The following is a 19,049-nucleotide window of genomic DNA, read 5'->3' as shown; positions in this document are numbered from 1 at the left end:
ATTGGGACACAAACATAAAATATGCGACGTGCTGCAGAGACCCCTCAGCAAGAAACCAGCAAAGACAAACAAAAACATGGCATGTCCATAATAGCAGAATTGGACAAGGTGCTGAAAAGTATACCATTAATATTCTAGGGACAGATATACAAGAAACTCTGCCGATCTGTGCATTTTTTTAAAAAAAGTGGTAAATTTATTTATTCAGTAACTAAAGCTGAAACATGCTGTTAAAGATGCTGCATCACTTTTATTGCCACTTACCTAAATTTGTAAGAAAAAGAGCAACCTTTTCATACAACTGTAATAGAAAAAACAGTATATGAACAATTAGATTATCATTTAATAAAACACAGACAGGATTCCTGAAAAGAATCTAAAATTACCTGCTTACAATCTCCTTCTTCTGTACCACAAGAATGACAGCTAAAACTCAGGAGGCAAAGACTTGCTTTTGAAAAAGATGATCCTGGAAGCTGGCTAGGACTACTGTGTCTCATGCAACTTACAGCACAAATTTCACTGTATGCTTATATAAACTTACAGTACAGATTCAAATGAAAGACACAACATTTGTTTTAAAGCACTGGGGAGTCGGCTGGGTCCCGACTGGTCCCCAGCCTTCTCTTGTGGTGGTTTTGGCATGGGGCTGGATCCAGTTTGGGGGAAAAGGTGGCCTGCATGCCCCTTTCCCCCATTCTGGGAACCCCAATAAGGGGTTTTGGGGGAGGCCTGGAATAGGGACATGCTCAGTTGGGGGCTGTCAGGATGGGACATGCCCAGTCAGGGGCTGTCTGGGTTGTGACCTCCCACCAAGTGGCAGGGGACCACACAGCAGGCTTCCACCCAAGTGGGTCCCATATACTGCCATCTCAGGCTACTCCCAGCAGGTGGGCTGGGAGTAGGATGCATCAGTTGGTAGGTGGGTTGGGCCAATGCCTTGGATCCAGCCTCTATGCAACGCCAATTCCTGATGCTGTAACCAATAAAGTTGTGGCCATTTCCATTCCAGCTACAGTCTCCATGTGTTTAATTGTATGCTAAGGTCATCATAGTATAAGGATCCAGGGGTGGTAATTGCATGCCAAGGGTAGCCAGGGTTGGGGGGCTGCAGTAGGAAGCCGGCTACAAGACACTCCCCAATTCAGAACTAGGTCAGCAACTGGAACCCTACAAGAAAGTAGTTTGGTGGGGAAGCGGGAAGAAGGTCACTGAATCCAGTCCCCATTCAAATAGCTAACTTGTGGGATTTTGGCCATGTGTATATATATACCACTCCTCATTCATTTCGGGATACATGTGCAGAAACTTTTTCCTACATGCACAAGGCAGCTAGCTGCATGGGGGTGTATATACATGAAGATTCTTGGGAGAAGTGTTACTCTATGAGCTCTCAGATTGTGGCTAAAGTTTTTGTTCCTGTTGATCGGCATATTTTGTCATTTTAAGGAGCAGAAGAAGTTGCTTTTATATGCCAACTTTCTGTACCACTTAAGGAAGAATCAAACCGGCTTACAATCAACTTCCCTTTCCCTCCCCACAACAGACATTCTGTGAGGTAGGTGGGGCTGAGAGAGTGTGACTAGCCCAAGGTCACCCAGCTGGCTTCATGTGTAGGAGTGGGAAAACAAATCCAGTTCACCAGATTAGCCTCCGCCACTCATGTGGAGGAGTGGGGAACCAAACCTGGTTCTCCAGATTAGAGTCCACCACTCCAAAAAGCTTCACTGAGAATCCCACTTGTTTGTGTTTTTGATGGAAAGCAATACTGATCTTAACAAGCTTTTGCATTCTAAGATAAAGCCAGAGACAATTTCAGTGAATGTTTTGGAGATGGTTGCTGGAATGTTAGCTAACCATGTCATCTAATCATATCAAGGTAAATATATGGGAGAATAAATTACTGCCAAGTGTGCCCTCTTTAGTGCTCCTTAACCCCATAGTTGCAGTTTATTAATATACCATTCAAATAAAAGGTTATTTTAGGTCTATTTTTTTTTGTACAGATAAGAAATGAATCTGAGCATTAAAAAGATTAGAACGGCATTCTGCAAACACACACACACCAATGTTGTCTCAAATGAAATCATATAAAACTTAAGTACTCTGTCTTAAGTGGGTGGAAACCTTCAGAAACTGCAAAGGAAGTTCAGATCTAGTTTCCTACTGCATGCACCTCACCATTCATCCATTATGTTTCTAGATGATCACATAAAACATTCTATTAATACCACTTCAAAAGATAATGCATGAAGCACCCCTAAAACGTCCCTGTTCAGCATCTGTACATAATAACAATTTATGGTTAATAATAGATTGTTTGACACAAAATTATAAAGAACAATTTCTTGTTTTTATAAAGTGTTTTCTCTTCTTTAAGACCTTGTAGACTACAGAGCCAAACAAATAATAATAAACAATAATAATTAGGTTTTGCAATCTCCAGCTATAAAACATTAATCTTTTTAAAAACTCATTTTGTCTTTAATTCTAATGACTGCAACTGGATAATCCCACCACTGTCAGAATTTGGTCTAATAATATCTGGCAGTTCTAAATAATTCTAAAGAGGACTTCTGTTTCCTATTGGAAAAACCAGTGAGAAACAATCACATTGTAACTGACTGAAACGTATAAAGGTAATGATCTTCACTTACGACATTCAGTAGCATGATGATGCAAAAGTTGATGCAGACTGCAGTCCCCGTCGTTGCAACCTGAGAGTTATTCCTGATTAAAGCCCACTTAAAGGCAGCAAAAGTGCTGACTGTCACGACCCGGTAAATAACAATGCCAAAAACAGCAGCAATGACCACACAGATCTACGGGGTGGAAGGGATAGAAGAGGCAGGTCACCCAAAAGTTATCCAGTAGCGACAAATTCCTCCTGCAATTCTGAAGAATTCATGCAAATGTTCATCCAAGATTTCAACCAAACATTCAAGCGAAAAGCCACAAACTTATGCCATTCTGATTTTCTTGCAATGGCTTAAACATTGGCCTCTCTTGTGGGGACTGAGAGCCGGGTATTGTAATTGCATCCCTCACAGCAGCCACTACTTGCGCCATCTTCTAGTCTCTAGGGCTGCATCTGTAACAGAGCTTGCAAAACGTTTTGCATGTCACTCCAAGAGGGACTTTTTGCACCCTTTTGGCATCAATGGAAGAAGTCGATTTGTACATGATCTGCAACTAGAATGCATTGTGAACAGTGGCTGCCACGCCGTGGGTAGAACCAACCCCAAGTTGGAAGGGTCATCTAGTCCAACCCCCTGCACAATGCAGGAAATTCAACTACCTCCCCCCGCACCAGTGACCCCTACACCATGCCCAGAAGGGTAGTTATAAAATTAGAGGGATACTCACATAATTCTTTCAATTCTCATTTTCCCATTCAGTTGGCTTTCTGAATTACCTCATCTTTTGAGAGCAGCACCAATGCTAACATTAGCAATTTGTCATTAGCCCATTTTATATCCGGATTTTGCCTCTCTGCTTCTGCCAGTGTCATCTATGTGGAGATTTATTTCCCATTTTGTCCAGACCAGGTGTACAAAAAACAGTTAAATGCACCCAGACAATTTCATACCCACTCAACCAGAAATCAGGCAATGTCTTGGGAGGAGCTGGCAATGATTAATGCAAAATCTACTATAATTATATTTGTTTGTATAATTAGTCATTACTGGATTTCAAGTTTTCCTACTCAGCTTTATTCTGCCCAGGAATCTATTCAAATTAATGTGAAGAAAATGATAGTTGGATCCACAAGGCTATCTAGCATAATTAGATAATTCTGCTTAATGGAGAAGCCCTTACAATAAGCAGTAGGAAACCACTAGGAACCCTCATGCAAGAATGGGATATACATGTAGTTAAAAAGACAATTAAGTATGTTTCAGAATTTCTCTTCTGAAGTAGTTGAGGTGGGTTTTCAACACTGAACTCCCCCCTGCAGATTTCTCCTTCTACCCACAACAAAGTCCGTAGCCTTGTAGACTTTCTCTGTGCTGTTCCTCTGAAAGGTTCCACCAGGCTCTGGTTCAGCAAAGCAATTAAACCAAGAGTTGCTTAATTGCCTTCCTGATTAAGGATGGGCTTACGCATATGCTTTCCTGATGAAATGAGGCTTTATGCTGAGTACACCAAATCTCTTAAAACGTTGCCACAGTGATCTGTCCTTCTCAACGAAGTCAATTAACACTGATGTACGATGACACAAGAAGAACTCAAATCCCAAACGAGGGCTTAAGAGATCTAAGGCGCAGTCAGTATCATAAAAACCGTCCCTGTAGACCAAAGGGTACGATGTTTGCAAAGTGGTTTGGGACCTGCATCTGACGGAGCACTTACTTAAATGGAAAGTGTTGCTGCTGTCAATATGTGAGATGAAGCAATGACAGCAAAGGTTTTTTTTTTTTTTGCCAAGTTCATTCCATAGAAGAACAAGTCAGAACCAAACAAAGCAAGGAGGTAAGCACTCTGGCCTCTAGCCTTTTGAGTGGCACTTATAAGTTGCTTTCACCATACAAACTGTGGAAAACTGGTTAATAATTATTATTACTACTATTACACAGTAGCTTGAAAAGTTCGTTCTCTTCTCGGAAATAAAAATGTTCCTGTTTTAAGCTTTTTAATGCTGAAGATCATTTGCCAAATGGGGAGAGGGGTTTCACATATTTAACAGTAATTCTTATTGATATATCGGGCAGGAAGGGTACCAGTGTCTTGCCCTTCCACTGGTCCAATCTCTGTTGCCTCAGGGGGAGCAAAAGGTGGCAATGCAGAGGAGAGGGGTGTTCTCAGGTGCTGTGTTTTTCCTCTTCTTCCCAATACCACCTCCTTGGCCTGCTTCCTGGCCACACATGCCCCCTGGCTGCTCCCCTCTTGCCAGAGACTGTATCTGTCATCTATTCAGCAAAGTCCAACCTCCCCCTCCCCCTGAGTTGTCCACAGATGAACCCGATCAGATGCTGAGGAAGCAGTGCTTCCTTAAAGGAAAGCAGCTTTGCAATGGTTGCTCTACCCTGGAATTTCCCTTTCCCTGAACATGGCAACGATTAATATTTCAGAAAATGTTGGCCTAGTTTTTTAGACTTAAATATAAGCAATGATGAAACATCTCTGTACCATCATCAGGCCAATGGTCTTCAATAACATTTTAAACAAAGTTCAGCTTATTGACTGTCCTGAAGAAGACATTTTATTTAAACTTGTGTACACGTTTATACACAAATGCTTACTTTGTCCGTTTGGAATATAGGGCATTTCAGACTTTATGATTTTCTACACATGAGCATATTCAAAAGCAGAGAAACCTATTTATCTACAAGAATTGCTTCTGCAGATGTTTAGCTTTCTGGAAACTTGTGAGCTAAGGCATAAAATCACATTTCCCAGCTGCAAGTACAGACAAGTGGAACAACTTGCTTCTGCTCCATAAAAGTTTCAGAGGACCCCGAGTTTGCATAAATATTGCACCAGGTTTGCACATTGCAGGCTGGAGTGGTCAACCTACTTACGAATAGGCTTGGAATGGTCATTTGGCTTCACTAGACATGCATGGAGGACTCCAGTGCACCTTGCTATGACATAGGGCTCTAGCCAGCCTTTCTCACTATTTGGGGTGGCAACGGTTCTAACCAGGGCCAGACATTTTTCAGCCAGTTTGCAGGTGGGAGTAGTGACACCACGTCTGGAGGAGTCCAGTCCCCAAACAGCTGGCCCTTCCTGCTGCAAGTTATCTCTAATACCCTTTGAATAGTTTGCCAGGATCACAATCACAGTTGCTATGTTTTCATCCAGAAATGTATCCGGAAACAAGCTTCCATTCTTTAAATGGCAGCTGATGTCCTAAACAAAATACATAGGTAGGGTAAAACAGTGCTCTAAGTGGGGCACTGTACCTCTGTCCCTACAGGTCTGTTGCATTACAGTGACATGATTAATAATAGTATCAATCTGTCTATACTAAGGTTAGGCAAGAAATATTCCGGATGCAGAGACTTTAATAGCTTTCTGTGGGCAAGAGATTTTCGGCACTGCTGATCATTCAGCTTTGAAATTCTGTACCTGTCTTCTGAAGCGGTATAGTCCCAGGAGGAATGTACCATTTGCTTTTCTCCAAACATGTAGCTTAGTCTTGTTCAAATCAGTGGAACTTATTATCAAGTACATGTGATTCAGGAAGTATGCACTAGAGTGGGCACTTATAATGTTGTGACATAAACCATCCTAAAAAGAAGGAATGATTTAACACAACTACAAAATTACGTGTACAAACTCCCTATTTTTCCAACTAATGCAGTCTACTTTTAAGACATCTTGAAAGGAATTAAAAAAATTCAAACCATAAAAAATATCCCAGATGCAGAAACAATAATTCTGCTGCATTTATCTGCAAATGCTTGATAAGGCTCTGGCTTTCCAGATATGGGATTCATTCGCTCTTTCTTGGAGTATTTGGCTTCAAATTGGGGCCGTATTTCTTCCTAAAGAATAAAGAAACAGTTTTAAAGCAGAATTAGACAAACACAAACATCAACTTTTCACAGTGTTTACCAATTAATCTTTAGTAGTATGCAATTTAAGCTAACCAGGAAAGCAGGGAACACTGTAAAATATACAGAGAGAAACCAGCAGAAACTTTCCCGAAGGAATTCCTATAGTGCTGTGTTCTCAACCTTCGGGGGAAACAGTATGCTCTTGAGGAAGGGAACTCAGAATTCTACTGTTTCTGGTAGCAGCGGAAACCCTTTTAAAAGACAAAGGATCACAGCTGTCACTGGCTCCCTGCACTAGTCCATACATAGGACAGAGTAGCTTTGGCAGTGATTCTGGAGATGTTCTCGGTTGTGCAAAGCAGCATTTACAACCAAAACATTAAACCCTTAGAAACATAATTTCTTGTGTTTTTTGCTTTCAATTAAGAAGGGCATTTAAAGATGTGTGCAAACAGGAAGATTCAAAACATGGCAGCAGCAAATTCTTTAATATGGTATGTCTGGTTAGGTTAGAGGGCTGTTAGCAGATGGTAGGAGTTAATAGAATTTGAATAAACATGCTTAATCTCTTTATCTAAGTCCGATGAAAAAGAGATTGCTTGGTGGAGATTTGTTCACTGTTCTGCTTCTACTAAGAGAGCCTTTGTCTACTGAAGGAAGGTATTTTTTCCAGAAGGGAACCCTCCATAGCTGCTTGATGCTGTGTTGTTTGTAACTCAGCCAAGTGACAGTCTTGCAACCTCTGCACAAGTCGTCTGTAAGCCACCCTCTCATAGTCTCAACAGCTGAATGTAGGACACACTTGTTAAAATTAGGTGAGAAACCTGCTTGTCAGCACTGCAGGGAACTGAGCACCGTGTCAGCATCTATACATTGCTGGGAATGGCACTATCATTATACTATAACAATAGCCTGCAACTGGATTTTCCTGTGGGGGACAAACCAGTCCAGTTGGAACAATGCATTTGCACCGGGTCTTTTGTTCCACACACAACTCATTCCAAAATGTTGTAGGTGCTATCCAGCTACCTTCAGTGATTTCAGCCAGACAGATAAGCACATGTTTTATTTGGCCATTGAAATCAGTAGGATTTAACACAGTACCTATCTTCCAGCCACTTACAAATTGTGTGCATTTAACAGGTGCAATGCATATTTGCTACTTATAAGTGCCAAATGTGCATCAAATACTGTAGCACACACTCCAAATATATCTGTTAGCACTTTTGTTTTATTAAACTGTTAATTTTGAGGCTTTTTTGAACATATGGGGCATACTTTGACGAAATACAATATTTTAAAAGCATCACCACTTCCCCTTGACTTGGAGACTTTTTGACAGAAAATGGCTGAAAGGATTCTTCCATTTCCTGTTGTTATAAAGAGACTTGCTGTCAGCACTCAGTCTGGCTGTTTACACAGGTTGCAGAGTCAGGACCCCAAACGGAATCTATGTTACTCCATAATAGTGTAGCACAGCTGCTAATGACTTTATTTTTAGGAACTGTGTTCACCTGCTGCATCAGTGGCTCAGCTAACACAAAGTGTCAAGGCTGAGAAAGGCTCAAAAAGAACAAGTCAGGGAACCCAAGTTATTTGCTGGGAAATCCCCCTCCCCTGAAGCTTGAAGGGCTGTTTGCAGGCACCCTCACTAGATCTTCTTCCTGGTATAGCAGAAAAAACCTGCCATGTATCCACACACACCTCCTCTTCTTCCCAATCTATCAAATCCCAGTCATAGGCAATTACTGCTCGTCTTCTCTTCCAAAACTCGAGGAAAACTGTTGCTACAGCAAAGAAATGGAAAGAAAAATAAATGCATCACACTGTGGAAAGAAAATGTGCTACCTATTATCACATTGGCAGGTAATGGTAAATCACCCCTGTTCATCTCTTGCCTTGAAAACCCTACGGGGTTTCCATAAGTCGGCTGCGACTCGATGGCAATTTCCACAACCAAATTATCATGTTACTACCAAATACCATCACAATGCTATACGGTTTTCTTTAATTGCACCAACGGATACCTTTTCATGGACAAACGATATTCATAAGGCCCTGCTGTCAGACAACCACTTCTGAAATATGAATGAAGCTTAAGTGAGCAAGTTTATTGCCCATATAAAATATTACTTTTAAAACAAAAGATAAATCCTTTGATGGTTATGTGCTCCCTCTTTCCAATCCAAAAACATGCATCTGGTTCCTGCAGATTAGCAAGGGTACCACTAATTATAAAACACCTTCATTTTGTTCATATTTCTCCACTGCCCAGCGTCTCTACATGTTTCATGTCAGACAGATCTCCAGACCTTATCAGAGCAAAAGGCAGACAGCCAAGGGAGAAAGCAGGACAACACCTAATTCCATCACACTAACTAGTGTAGAACAATTGTGCCCTTGAGAAGCCTCACCTCACCTGGTAGCTGGCATTCAGACCATTAACCCATGATTAATTAGCCAGTTGAAGAAGTTGTCTCAAAACTTCAATTTGAGATTGCCTGACAAGGGTCAGAATGAGACTGCCTCCAAACACACATCCATTACTCACCTTCCATTATTCCCCTACTTTATGTGGACTCTGCATGACCCTCTTTTCATCCTTGCCCAGCCATGTTACATAAATGAGCCCCAACAGCTGCCCCTTTCCCAAGCAAGGAAAGAATCTCTACTAACAGGACAGAATCCCTTCCCAAAGTGTGTGTTCCGACTAGTTTCAAGTCAATGTTTGTGTAGCTACCTGGATGCCTATTGTCATAGCATGCACGTCTTTGTTTTCATGTCTTGGCTTATTTGTTACCAAGATGCTTGGACCTCTGCCTTGGAACTTAGACCTTCAAAGGATTTTTAACTACAGCCTTCTTGCAGTCTTTCTTGCTCTATCTCTGTCCTCTTGCCTTCCCTCTTGAGTAGAGTAATGCATAACATTGCATGTATGGAATGATTGGCTCTTTTAGTGAGCTTCTACGATTTGGTACTGATGTTGTTTGGTACTGCTTTGACAATTTGAGAGTGCTAATTCTCCAGCCCAGAATTGGTTATTTATTCTCCTTACTAAATTGTTTCCCACTCTATCCAGATGATCTCAGTGTCTTTTCCAAGCTTGTAGCAGGGCCTCAACCTTTAGACACAATCCATTATTACTTCTGGGTTGGTCACTTTCTAGATACAAGGATTCATTAAGCCAGTTATAGAACTTAAGCCAGAATTTAGGCTTGGCTTGAGAGGCAGCAGAAGGGAAGTAGTTTCTTTATGGTCAGGATATTTTACTATGGATCTGGGCTCAGATGGGAAAGTGGGCCATATTCACACAGACATGTGTCTACGGGAGACACTCATTAACACTCATAACACTGCATTAACAGATTTTTTAAAAAATGTATCTATCTAAAGTGGAGTTCTAAATTCATAGAGGTAGGTGGAAGGAGAAATGCTATCTTGGCTTCTTTGCAACAGCATTTTGCCTCCTTTGGGGAACTATAAATACACAATGGAAATGTACAATGACTAACTTTTACAGATCTAAGATTATTCCTGAACTAAACACTGCATCTGTAAATTGCCTGAGCAAGATCCGACTGTGTTCAGCCATACAGGCAGGTTTGTACAAACTCTGCAGAATATTTCATCTCAGCAGGATGTGTTTTGAAAGGGCAAGACAGAGCTTCATTATCAGAAAAATATGATTTCACTACGTTTTCAGGAAGCAGATCTAATTCCACTAAAACAATTATGGACTGTAGTAGTAGATAATTGAGCACAAATACGCTAGAAATCTGTAGTTAATTTGCATATATGTATTCATGAAATTAATAGACTTTGGCTATCAATTGCATGAAAACATTGGGCACTTTTTCTGAATAACTGTTAATTAGGAATTGTGACCTGCAAATGTGAAAAAAGTTTATTTATTTATGAAGCTTATGTCACCTCCAAAGCCTATCCTAAAAACTATGGAACATATTTAGTGTTGAAGGGAAAACTCCCTGATCCTGTCTCCTCCTGTAGTTTAGCACAATGTTTCTCAAATTGTGGACTGGGAAAAAAAATAGATTGTCTTGCAGATGGATCATGAGGTTAGGAGGGAGGAGGAGGAACAGGGTAAGATAGGGGAGGAGGCTTGGGTTGCCAGCCTCCAGATGGGGCCTGGATATCTCCTAGAATTACACCTGATCTTCCGACTACAAAGATCAGTTCCCCTGGAGAAAATGGCTGCTTTGGAGGGTCAATTCTACGACATTATACCTTGCTGAGGCCCCTCCCCAAATCCTACCTCCCATCCCCAAACTTCTAGGAATTTCCGAACCTGGAACTGGCAACTCTGTGGAGGCTCGATGACAAATTTTGGCTTGCCTCTGAAAATGTGCAAAATGGTCACAGAATTTTCAAAATATATAATTCTCAACATGGCCAAATCTGTTGATACTTAAATCCAGAGATTGGAGCCATGAACAGATAAGACAGATCTTTGTTTAAACCTGAGAAAAGCCCTAGGAAGAAAAATCTGTAATCTGAAAAGCTGAAAAAATATTGACATGTTCTATCCTCAGTTCAGGACTTACCCCACACTGCCATGAAAACAGCAAAAAAGACTGTTGCTCCATTGTCAAAAAGATGTGTTACCTGTAGAAAGGAAACCAGTTTAACGTTTCATTTTAAATTGTAAAGCATTTTGAAAAAGTGAGGCGTATATTCTGCTCAGGAAATCTGCTTAAATTGCAAGGGTGTTTAATGGGTAGGAATTCCAGCACTTCTGAGGGAAATTTTTCACCATTCCCACGACTCTTAAGAAAGAAAGGAAGCAGCCATTACAAATTGAGTTTTACCATGATTGATTGTACGCCTGCAATTAACCATTGGAAAATTAGTGTCTTAAGGAAGGACGCAGACGGCGGCCATTACTTACAAGTCTAACATGTAAGTATTTTTAAAATTCTCCCCGGGGTGTGTCATTTTTTGAGGTAGAGTCCCCAAATTCATAGCGTAGCTTGAAGGGACTCTCCTTGCACAACTCCTGAAGTTTGGTGAAGATTGGATCAGGGGATCCGATTTTATGGGGTCTGGAATTGGTCGCCCACCTCCATAGAGAATCACTGCAAACTTCACAATATTTCTCTATGGAGGAGAGGGGCAACCCCTTCCAAACCCCATAAAAATGGACCCCTGACCCAGTCTTCACCAAACCTTGGGGTTTGTGCAAGGAGAGTCCCTTCAAGCTATGCTGTGAATTTGAGGGCTCTACCTCAAAAAATGGCCACCTCCAGGGCTGAATTTTTTCAGGAAATCTGAAAATAAGCCGAATGCCCATATTTACGACTATGGGTATTCAGCTTATTTCAGGTTTCCTGAAAAAAATCAGGCCCAATAAACCCGAAATTTACCAAAAAAGTTTTGCACAACCCTAGTTTTTATGAGAAATAATGAGCCATAAACTCTTTGAAATTTCAAAATGTCAAGATTTCAAAAAAATTCAATCATCTCCTTTCTCAGAGACTCTATTCCACTACAGAGTTTACCCTCTGAACTTAACTACCAATTACATACATGTATACCAAACAACATTCTTACTACAATATTGTGCTTGGTGTTGTAATCTTAATATTTCAATTCCCACAGCAGTTACAAGTCCTTAGACAATGTACCCACTTACAGCTGAATTAAATGTAATGCCTTTGGAAGTCTTAAGAAGAAAGCAAATAATATTTTCTCATGCTATTAAATAAAACAGGAATGACTGTTGAAAAGACATTTTGAATTTTTACCTTGGCATAAACACAGCTGTCTGACAACTTCATGAAGGGGCAGAATTTATCACATATAGGACACATTATAATGTTTGTAGCTTGGCAGACTTCTTTACTGGAAAAAAATAACAATTAATACATTAATTTATAACTAATGTAATTAAAAGACCTTATGCAATTTAAAGAATGAGATGGGGTGAGGTGGATGAGAAAGTCTTGCCTGTCTTCCTATATTTGAAACAGTACAATTTGGAACATGACATGTTTACCTCAGGCATGAAAAAATGGTTCCCACATATGTGTTCATCACTTAATTATTCAACATTTATTGACTTGCAACTACGTGAATAAACACATCATTGTTAAGCATTGTATTTAATAATATATGTAGAGTTTGATCCAGGATGACTAATTTATAATGTTCAAGTCACCACTTAATCAGTAAAGAGAAATCTGAACATGAGAACCAGTCACAAGATGCATAACCTTTCAGCATATTAAGTTTAATAGGTTGGAATTCTTTGAGAAATTTCTTTTTCTGGTATATACAGAGAATCATATGGACTGCTTGCCTTATGTTGCTAGGGCATGACAGGAAAAGGGGGAAAAGAACTATTCAAGGAAGCAAAATGGAACCAAGTAGAGAAAGTATCTGGGCAAGGATGAGAGATGTGATGGGTGTCAGAGTAGTAAAGCTGTTAACAAAGCTCTTTCTGTTCTCAACAGTTCATAATACATATCGTTTTGGATGTTTATAAAGAACAGCTAGACATAATCTGGTTCTGTTTGTGACAGTAATTAAGAAGGGAGAAAAGGAAGTGCACTCAAAAGAAGAGTTTGCAACTGGCTTTCAGAGCAGGCACCAAAATACTTACAGCAGTCCTGGAAGTTAATGAGATAAATTATTAATTAATAGCAATGTTTGTACTTTACCTGACTTGGCAGTGGCTCAGTGTGGCGACTCCATACAAAAAGACAAACAGTCCAATAAAGGCAGCTGGAAAGAGCATTCCTGTGTACCAGCCTAACCAGGCAAAGTACAAGCCAATTTTCTCACCAAAATACCGTCTGCAAAAACACAATGTAACAAGGTTATAGATAGTGTTGCCAGGTCCCTCTTTGCAAGTGGTGGGAGGTTTTGGGGCAGAGCCTGAGGAGGGCGGGGTTTGGGGAGAGGAGGGGCTCCAATGCCATAGAGTACAATTGCCAAACGGCCATTTTCTCCAGGTAGACTGATCTCTATTAGCTAGAGATCAGTTGTAATAGCAGACCTCCAGCTAGTACCTGGAGGTTGGCAACCCTGGTTATAGATCACAATTTCCTGTAATATTTTTAGTACTGGTTGTTAGCATAAAGGGACATTCTTGGGGTAGTAGGACTAAAATTAGGGTAGTAGGACTAAAATTAGGACATTAGTGTTTTTTTAAAAATTCCATGAAAGTGCTTCATTACAAACATTATTGGGAATTTATTGCCTTCAAGGAATACCAGTGAAAGCTGCTGGGTACTGGGTTATATGTACAACATGTTTTCTTTCTCTTTTTATGTGCAAAAACTCTTTCAAAATCCATTTCACTCAGTACAAGATATCTCAAAGTAAGGTTCAATTCCAACAGAGATGTACTAGCATAATTTTGCATTATTGAAAATAATTCAATAATATTCAGTAATTAATAGTTCACAGGGCATTCATTTTTGGTATCATTCTCTCTTCTCCGTTTGCCTTGAGACTTTATCTCTCATACAATGTTAACTAAGGATAAGTTTACATGATTAATAGATGTGGCTGTCTTTTGGTGGTTGATTATCTGGGTTAACATACAAGATGTGTGTGTGTGTGGGGGGGGTGGCATTTCAAATTCTGTGTAGGGAGAGGAGCAAGATTTCCTGCAAGGTCCAAATATCTAATCTTGGATACATTTAAAGATAAAAAGATATTAATACAAATATTGAAATTTCTCAAATTACTTTGTATGGTTACCGTTACATTCCGTGAGGCTACCCTGGCTCATTGTCAGGAAAGAAAACACAAAGTTACCTTCAGGTTAGACAATATAAATAAGATAAAAGGCTGGGGGGGGAAGGGTCTTTTATCCTCATGCATCAAGAAATAGAAACTAGGGTAGGGACATACAGATAAACTAGGGACATACAGATAAACTAGAACCTAGGGTAGGGACATACAGATAAACTAGAAACTAGGGTAGGGACATACAAATAAACTAGGGACATACAGATAAACTAGAAACTAGGGTAGGGATATACAGATAAACTAAGGACATACAGATAAACTAGAAACTAGGGTAGGGACATACAGATAAACTAGGGACAAACATAAACTAGAAACTAGGGTAGGGGACATACAGATTAATGGCTGAAGCAGAGCTTTGTTTTCAGGGGTTCCCATCGGGATCTATCAAAGAAACATATCCAATAATTAGTAAATCAGGGGACATTTGTTTTTTGTTTTCCTTTTCTCCCTTTGCCTAGAGGCTTTCTCTCAGATACAATGTTAACTAACTTGATTAATACACGTGGCTAAGATCTGGGATTAAACTGAGAGGAGGTAACATTTGATCCTTATACCAAACTCTTTGGTTCCCAGGGGCAGATTTAACCAACAAAACAATAGACTCTCCAGACATTCTACTTTATAAGGTAATTGTTGTAATTTAATCATTTGAGAATGAGCCAAAAACAGAACAGGAATAAAACTTGCACCTAGGGATGCCAGCCTCCAGGTGGGGCCAGGGGATCCCGTGGAATTACAGCTCATCTCCAGACTACAGTTTCCCTGGAGAAAACAGATGCTTTGGAGGGTGGACTATATGGCACTGTACCCCACGGAGGTCCCTGCCTCCCCCAGGCTCTATCCTCAAACATCCAGGAATTTCCCAACCTGGAGCTAGCAACCCTATGCTCCCACCCCCCGCCAGTGGCCAAGGGGGACTGGGCAACCCTACTTGCACTCAATTCCAAATGGTGAAAGGTCTGGCCTCAATAGGCCTCTGGTTGTGTGTCTGTGTGCATAAAATGTATAGAAGGGCACTACAACACACACACTCCATGTATACTTCCGGTCACCACAGGCACCCTTCCCATCAGAATGGTGGATATTTTGTTAGTGTAAAATTAAGGGGCAATGACTGGCCTTAAGTGAATAAATCATCTATTCTAGACTATATGGCAGTCCAACCGACATCTGCTTGCACCAGCTTCATCCACAATATCTAATAATAAAATGGATGGCCCCTGTGTGGGTGACGAAAGCAGCACAAACAGGGTCACCCACCCATAGACAAGGTAGCGGTCTCTACCTACTACGGGGACTCCCCAAGTAATCAGAAAAATACGATTTTGTCAATTAACCCACTGAAAAAAGAAACAAAGTTTTACAATCAGCTGATGAGGAGTGAAAGTGCTCCAGCTGAAAACAGCTGAGATTCAGTTAAGGGGGAGAGGAGTGGGGAAAGGAAAAATCAGCCAGCTCAAGTCTCCAAAGGCTTAGAAAACCCAGGAGGTGGGATGGATAGGATTTTCAAGCAGTTCCACCCTGCTGCAATTCCTTGTGCACCACTGGTACATACAGTGTATTTTGCAAACTGTGTGAGGGAGCTTGACCTATAGTGACATTTGACTTAGCTATACCAAATGCCAGATGTGGTAAAACGGTGTATCCTGCTGCCCCTCAGAAGGCCCTGTGAGTCTTCTGGATAAAGAGATAAATGTGTAACACTCTCCTTTGTGATGAGGGAAGTGGAGCTGGCAACGCTCAAAAACCTGGCAATAGTCATAGATCTTTGCCTTTGCAGCAAGACAGAACCTTCTGGCCTAATTGCTTGGCTAACATACTGAATAGTAATCTCTGTCTGCTCTAGTCAGAAGAAAAGCTTGAAAAGCCTATGAGATTTACAGCAAGTATTTACATTGCCTACTTGAGAATCCAAGTCTATAATTTAAAACTGTGAAGCAAAGTAGATGCAATACAATCAGCCGAGTTTTCCTTATGTGGCTGCTACCCTCTCCAAGCACTCGTGCTTCTCCTTGCTGTCTCCTTGACTTAAAGCTGTTCCAGCTGGCCATGTTTTCTCTACTTGAGATCTCTGACCAACTCTGCACCTGTAAAAAGCAGTGATTTTGTAGCATCTCTGGTACCAATGCACAGCTTTAATCCATGCATCTAAAAGAAAAGGGTGCATCAAATTAATCTCTCTGTGGGAGTTAGGGTTGCCAGGTCCCTCTTGGCAACCAGCGGGAGGTTTTTGGGGCAGAGCCTGAGGAGGGGAGGGTTTAGGGAGAGGACGGACTTCAATAGAGTCCAACTGCCAAAGTGGCCATTTTCTTCAGGTGAACTGATCTCTATCGGCTGGAGATCAGTGGTAATAGCAGGAGATCTCTAGCTAATACCTGGAGGTTGGCAATCCTAGTGAGAGTGGAATTCACAAGGCCTCATCACCAAATTTTTAAAATAACACAGCTAGCAGCTGTTTCATTAGCATCTGGAGGCTTAGAAGATGCTAAGTGGCCTCACTACCAATACCATTCAGTGCCACTTGCTAGATGAAGGTTTTAAAAATGTGTAAATAATACCTTTTTAAAAATCTGCTGCTTGAATAATCTGAGACATCTTTTTTAATCGATCAAAAAGCTTTCACAGTGCATTTCTATGCAGAGTTTACACCCATGAGCTTAGGCTGGAAGACTTTTGCATAGCATTGCACTGTTAATTAATTCAATAAATCGATTATCAAATAAATAAGGCACTGTTAGTTAGGAAAGATTTGCAGATCCATGTTCACTAATACATGATCACCTGTTGCAGTCTGAATGGATCGAAGGGCAATCAAGAATTCTACTTCATTGTGGATATAACTTAAGTATCATATGATGCATCTTTTGTCAAGGGAAGCTTGCTCAGAAATCAAGATCATGACAATAACTGGTCAGCAGAATTCTTAACAATCTGATACACTCATCCATAGACTGACGTCAATATGTACAGATTAATTCAAGCACCAACAGATGTTGTCTATCTTGCATGTGCTTTAATTGCCAAGTTGACAATACTGCTAGCAACTATACAATCATCCATGAGGATTAGATGAGCCTGACAAGATATTTGGGAATTACCATAATATGGTGGGCACCATGCAGTCTACAAAGAGATCCAATTGGGGGGGGGGGTAAAGTTCCCCCTCCATTTTGTCTCCATATATAAGTGCCTTTTGAATTGTTCCTGTAACAACAGCTTGTAAAGTAAACCAACATTCAGGCAGAAAAGAGATTAACCAGACTCTTTCAGAAAACGTGTTGATATATGCTTTGTGAAGAACCCACATACATCACATCATTTCAAGGGTACACACACACGCCAAACTGTGCAGCTCCATTCACCCACTTTGTTTCATTGTTTATTTCTGGCAACTTTCATGGCCAGCTGGTGTGATTAAACTAAAATTAATTAGTGGAGTGTGCCAGATTGATAGCATTGCACATTTAAGACTTCAGTTTTATTGCTAGAGAAAAGGCATGTAAACAATAGTGGTACAAGCTTTTTTAGTACTCTAGCAATATGGTCTCATAGACCTTCATATAGGAAACAGGTGACAGGCTGGATTAGTCTCTGGGGCTCAATCACTCCTTGATCTCTCTTAAAAGATATTCTATCTGATCATGACTTGAGTAGTGGTCATAAAGCAAGTTCCCTTCAGAATCCTACAAATTATACATTCTAAACACCATTATTCTAAATTACCATGGTGCCTTGTGTATTTCATAAATCCAAGGTTTTACCAGGCCAACAGTGAATCTGGTACTTGGGTCTTCCTGAAAAATCTCATATTGCCTAAAGCAATTAGATTAGATCTTTATTACAGTCAATGACCAGCACAGGTAGACATATAAAAGAGCCTAAAACAAATTTGTACAACACTACTCCATGGACAAACATGCATTGTCAAACGAATTTGTGTTTTTTAAGTGTGCTGTGTTATGTGATCTTGAGTATGTGTCCCTCCCCTCCCACTGGAACTTTGGAAACCAAGAAAATGTGGATGTTTATACATGCCACTCAAGCCTGATTGATATCTTAGAGCACAAACAAATAGAAGTAAATGCTACTACAAGGGAATAATGCCAGGGTAATGTAACAACATTTATTGCTAACATAATTCACAGACACCCATACAATTCTGATTCTTTTTTCTACACAGAGGGAATGAATCAATATCGTCATCTGAAGAAAGCAAAATACAATAAAAGGGATGCTAAAATACCTCTGAGACCAATTGTTGTCACAAAACAATTTCTGTTTGCAGCTATAGACAGTTTTAAAAACATATTCCCACATAACCAAGAGATGGAATGATCCAGTGGCCAGAACTCTGGAGTGGAAATTTCTGGTTGCTGATAATGATCATCCATTACCATAACAGGATGCATATAGCAATTTCTAAATAGTATTTAACTTGAATACTATATAGTATTTAACTTTCTATAGCGGTATTCAGCTTGACCCTGGGAAAATCTCACTGTGGTACAGAGCATAGGTGAAACAGAATCATTTGAAGGATTCCAAAATGAATGAAAGAATTTCAAAGCTGATCATGTTGTGGCTTACTTCAGCAAAACTGCTCATCGAGCAAACTCCTTTAACTGTTACTCTTTAGTGAATATTCTCTCTTAAAAATATTCTATCCTAAAATATTACGAAGGTATGAGGTTGCTTGTTTGTTTCTTTAGTTATCTAATGGTTCCAGGTAAATGTCTATGAACTTTTATACTTAGAAATATCCTTCTAAGT

General features: G+C 40.3%; 1 protein-coding gene across 6 annotated transcripts in view; it reads right to left on the bottom strand.

The window, feature by feature from the left end:
• Positions 1-19,049, bottom strand: part of ANO4 (anoctamin 4) — a 96,485-nt gene that overhangs the window by 15,257 nt on the left and 62,179 nt on the right. For all 6 annotated transcript variants that reach the window (XM_056845828.1, XM_056845826.1, XM_056845827.1 and 3 more), the window contains 7 exons: positions 13,181-13,315; positions 12,266-12,362; positions 11,066-11,126; positions 8,208-8,290; positions 6,351-6,491; positions 2,658-2,822; positions 265-301 (listed from right to left, as the gene is read on the bottom strand). In XM_056845828.1, the coding sequence (XP_056701806.1) occupies positions 265-301; positions 2,658-2,822; positions 6,351-6,491; positions 8,208-8,290; positions 11,066-11,126; positions 12,266-12,362; positions 13,181-13,315 (719 nt within the window). The remainder of the gene's footprint in view (positions 1-264; positions 302-2,657; positions 2,823-6,350; positions 6,492-8,207; positions 8,291-11,065; positions 11,127-12,265; positions 12,363-13,180; positions 13,316-19,049) is intronic.

This window comes from Euleptes europaea, chromosome 3 (genome assembly GCF_029931775.1).
Source record: "Euleptes europaea isolate rEulEur1 chromosome 3, rEulEur1.hap1, whole genome shotgun sequence".
In the NCBI taxonomy this organism is placed as follows: Eukaryota; Metazoa; Chordata; class Lepidosauria; order Squamata; family Sphaerodactylidae; genus Euleptes; species Euleptes europaea.
Note: the sequence above shows the minus strand (reverse complement) of the source record. Positions and strands in the feature narration are given on the sequence as shown.